Source organism: Euprymna scolopes, chromosome 20 (assembly GCF_053919585.1).
Source record: "Euprymna scolopes isolate OS-2025 chromosome 20, ASM5391958v1, whole genome shotgun sequence".
NCBI classification, from domain to species: Eukaryota; Metazoa; Mollusca; class Cephalopoda; order Sepiida; family Sepiolidae; genus Euprymna; species Euprymna scolopes.
This window is the reverse complement of record NC_136501.1, coordinates 112,081,324-112,085,664: the sequence shown is the minus strand read 5'-3', so window position 1 is coordinate 112,085,664 and position 4,341 is coordinate 112,081,324. Positions and strand designations below refer to the sequence as shown.

The 4,341-nt window shown below is 37.6% G+C and overlaps 1 protein-coding gene across 1 annotated transcript in view; it reads left to right on the top strand.

Annotated features, from left to right (window-relative positions):
- Window positions 1–2,930, top strand: part of LOC145241564 (CD63 antigen-like) — a 3,214-nt gene extending 284 nt beyond the window's left edge. Inside the window, exon 1 of the mRNA XM_080104635.1 lies at window positions 1–2,930. This exon is cut by the window's left edge and continues 284 nt beyond it. Coding sequence (XP_079960761.1) covers window positions 1–651 — 651 coding nt within the window. The 3' untranslated portion in view covers window positions 652–2,930.
- The last annotated feature ends 1,411 nt before the right edge of the window (window positions 2,931–4,341 follow it).

Genomic DNA, 4,341 nt, shown 5'->3' with positions numbered 1-4,341 from the left:
TTACAATCGGCGTTCCATTCCAATATGGTGATGTTGCAAGGTCGGATAACGTCGCCGTCAATCCTAATCATATTCCTTGGCCTCCTACTCTTCGTCTCTGCCCTATTCGGTTTTGTTAGCACCATCCGCGAGAACTACCTCCTGTTGTCGACTTACGTCTGCATTGTCGTCACGATCATCATCTTCGAAGTCGGCGTCGCCATCGCTGTCGCCATCATGAAATCCTCCTTAAAGCGTCTCGTCTCTCGAACTATGTATATCGCAGAGTCTCACTACAACAACAGCAAAGCGACCGCCTGCATGTGGGACGCCGTGCAGACTTATTTAAAGTGCTGCGGCATGCACAGCTTCCAAGAATGGCCCCCCTTCCTCGGAACTGACACCGTTCCGGATTCCTGCTGCGTTCGATATAGTTTTGGTTGTGGCCATCACGTGAATCACTCCAATGTTTATCCGAAAGGTTGCATCTCTTCCCTTCATTCTTGGTTGTTCCGCAATCAGGTTCTCATCGGTGTTCTGTGTGGCATCTTCATCCTGATCCAAATAGGCGCCTTGCTGCTAGCTCATCTCTACTGCAACGTCTTGAACCAACGTCTCGCGTCAGGAGGAAGAATCGACTTTAGCCGAATAATCAAATTCTTTAAACGATGAACGTACAGAATAGTAAACGGATCTCGGTTATCCGGCATATTTCTCGAGACCTTTCATTGTTTTACTTCCCCTGTTTTCTAGACGGTGATGGCTGACTTGGCGTTCCCGACGAAACTGCCAACAGATATTTTAACTGAAGAAATTTCTCTAATTCTTAGATGAATTATGCTTATCAAACCTCTCTTCATTGAATGAAATTATGGTTAGAATTACAAATTCTTCGGCAATATAGTGTCCTGGATTAGTACTTGCGTATATTTTTTCACTTTTATATGAAAATAAGTGAAACGAACAATCAATGTGTAATTATTTTTTTGTAACTAAGTTTCTTTATGTGAAACTTTAAAGTAAATATTTTTTGTTCTACGGAAAAGTACCATTATTACAAACTACGGTTACGTATTTTTGGTACCGTGCTATTAAAGTTTTCTCGGGTTAAATTCAAGTTTCACTTTTTTATTAATTTGTTAGGTTGAAGCACAGAATACTTATAAACCCCCTCCCCTCCCCATGGCTTCCGAAATGTTATTTCAGCGCGGTACCAAGAATATATAAGTACCCAAACTGCTAACAATAATTCGTCTAAAATGTGATAGACTGCTTCTATTAAAATATCTGGAAGATATTTCGTCGGTAGCCAACTCGGCTACCACCGTCTAGAAAACGGAAGTAATACAACCATGAAATGTCTCGTTAAGATGTTTCTTAGCGATCTTTAGATTTAACCTGAGGGTGAGTCTCCTAACTCTTTTGTTCCTGCGCCGTTAACGTTTTCTCCCCCATCTTAAACAATGTACGTTGCTACTTAACGTAAGCGGCTGTAGGAATTAGATTTATAGGAGCTGTATTTTCACGATGCGAGACCTCCTGGGTTAATTTTATTAATCTAGTCCACTGTCTTCCTATAACTTCAAAAAGGTTTCCGATTATCAACTTATGGCGTAAAAGTGCAGAATAGTTTAGAGCAGCGAACAGGTTTCTTATCGTTAAGAACTCTGTTCTTTAACACGTAATTGGGGGGTGGGCTTTCTTCACTATTTCCCCCCCCCCTTGCATCGTTAAAAGTTCTGCTCTGGTTCACTCCAAAATCAGGCATATTCTCACTTAACGAAAGCGCTTACGATAGGGGCTATATTTAGAGAGGGGGGGAGGTGAATTTTGTTGATACCCTATGTCAATACAAGATTTATTTTGTTAATCTAGTCCGTCTTCCTATAATTGAACGTATTCAAAGACTGTCTCGAATTGTTAACTTGGTGTAAAACTATAGAATAGTTAACGGTTGAAATGGTAAACAAAAAGCTTGCAACAAATAATTTATACCAAACCTGATTTAATTATTGACCTGTACTTTTGAAGCTTGGAAATTGATTGTAAAATGTTTGCAATAAATAGCTTATACCATACGCAAGACTTAATTATTTTTAAAGTCTGGAAATTGATTGTAAGGTCTATTCGTTTTTGACTTATCCAGACAATAGCCTGCATTCGAGGTTTTACTAAAATTCAAATAACTTCACGCTGAAGTTATTAAAAACGGATACTTTTACAGAATACAGACCGTGCTAAAATAACTTTTAGGAAGCCATTAACTTAGGGACTGGGCGCGTTTTGTAAGTATTTTGTAATTTCACCTAACCATTTAAAACAAAATATTAAATTTCATTAATAAAAAATAAAAATAAAATAAAATAAAAAATGACACGGTTCGTATTAGGTATAAGTATAAAAAAATACTTGCGCTGCCACTAACTCTGCATTTTAGCTTCATAAAAAGTATACGGTTGTTGGTAGAAAAGTTGATTTTTAACTTGTGTGTCAGTTTGTTTACGATTTCTTTAACTACTCTGACCACTTGCCAGATTGTTATCGACAACTATCGCTCCAAGGAATTCCTGAATCGACCAGAGTTGCTTCCGGTTTAATCATCTTAACCCACAACCAGTGAAGCAACAATTTTTCATCCAATCGAACTTTGTTTCATCGACGTAAAGGGAGGCTTCATTTGCAATGCTTTTATATAAGCAGGCCACTTGCCTCTGTCACCTCAAACCGTAAAAAAAATCCCTAAACTATTTTGATTTGAAATGCTAGTTGCGATTCTGTAGAATTTCTAACAGAAAAGAGCCGAAAACAATTAACACCTAAACTGATAGGTGTGGATATATTTAGATTTATCCTGTTCATTCCAAACGAGGTATATTGCCACTTGAACTTAAATTACCACTTTGAACTATGTTCAGGAGATTAGTGAGATGACGGTTTATATTACATTTAAATTTCTGCATGTCGAGGAAGGTAAGCCAAAGTCTAGCAGTCCGAGGAAAGAAGCGATTCTGTAGAATAAATAATAAAAAAAAAAAATTGGTTAACAATTGTTAAAGTTTTTGTTTTTTTTTTTCCTGTTCGCCCAAACAAGACATATTGCCACTTGAACGTAAGGTACCATTTTGGATCATGTTCAGAGGAGATTAAGATACCGATTTAGATTAGGTTTAAACTTCTGCATGTCAGTAAAGTCAGGGAAGAAATTCCAGAGTCCGAAGGAAATAAGCGATTAGGATAGGCGGCCTTCCGGAATAACCCCATCGGCTCCGTCGCCGGGAGCAGAGTTGGGCCGCACTTTAAATGTAACCTCACCCCTGACGGCTCGGGGTTACATTTTTGAAAATTAAAAAATAAAATAACTTGTCAAATAAAATTCAATAACTTTGCGTCTGGATCCTCCAAGTTTCCAACGGCTTTTAATTTTCAAAAGCTTTTGAGAACCTTTAACTTCCAAACTCCTTGCGAATTAAAAGTCTTTAAACTGGCGAAGACTTATTCATAACTCCTTGTCGTGGTTTGATCGTCTAGTTTTTATCTTTGTCTTCATCTTTCCTTCGTCTAGTGGTTAGGACCTTAATATCTCTGCCAGACGCTAACTGTTTGCTGGAACTCATCGCTTCTCTACTCGAACTCGCAACTCGTGCATAACCCTAAGTTCATGTGTCAGTTCTGTTCTCCTTATGGCTAGTCGGTAACCCTACCATAAGGGTCCTTCGGCTGGTCATCTGATGTTGGACGTTGAGGAGGAGGTCCTCTTTCACAGGCAGGTGCGTCGCTGTTCTCTGCTGCATCTTGAAACATCGGTTTATGGAAGAATTAATTTCATAACCACAGGCAAATAACAAAAGAAATCAAAGTCTTTTTAGAAACATTAATTATTCAACTATTCATTAATTAGTAACATTAATTATTCTACTATTCATTAATTAGTAACATTAATTATTCTACTATTCATTAATTAGTACCATTAAGTATTCAACCATTCATTAATTAGTAACATTAAGTATTCAACTATTCATTAATTAGTAACATTAAGTATTCAACTATTCATTAATTAGTAACATTAAGTATTCAACTATTCATTAATTAGTAACATTAAGTATTCAACTATTCATTAATTAGTAACATTAAGTATTCAACGTTGTTGCAGGTATAGTCTCAGTAAGGACATGAGCTAAGAGCCTTCAGAAGCTTAGTAAATAAGACTGACTTCTGGGTGCCGGATTATAATGGTTTAAATTAGTTTGTTTTTTTTTGCTTTGTTTTGTTTTTCACCCAGGCCGTCGGACGTCATGTTCAACGGCCGGGTTGTCAACGAACTCTCCTTACCAACGAATTCTGCCGAACTGACCAAAAGCACAC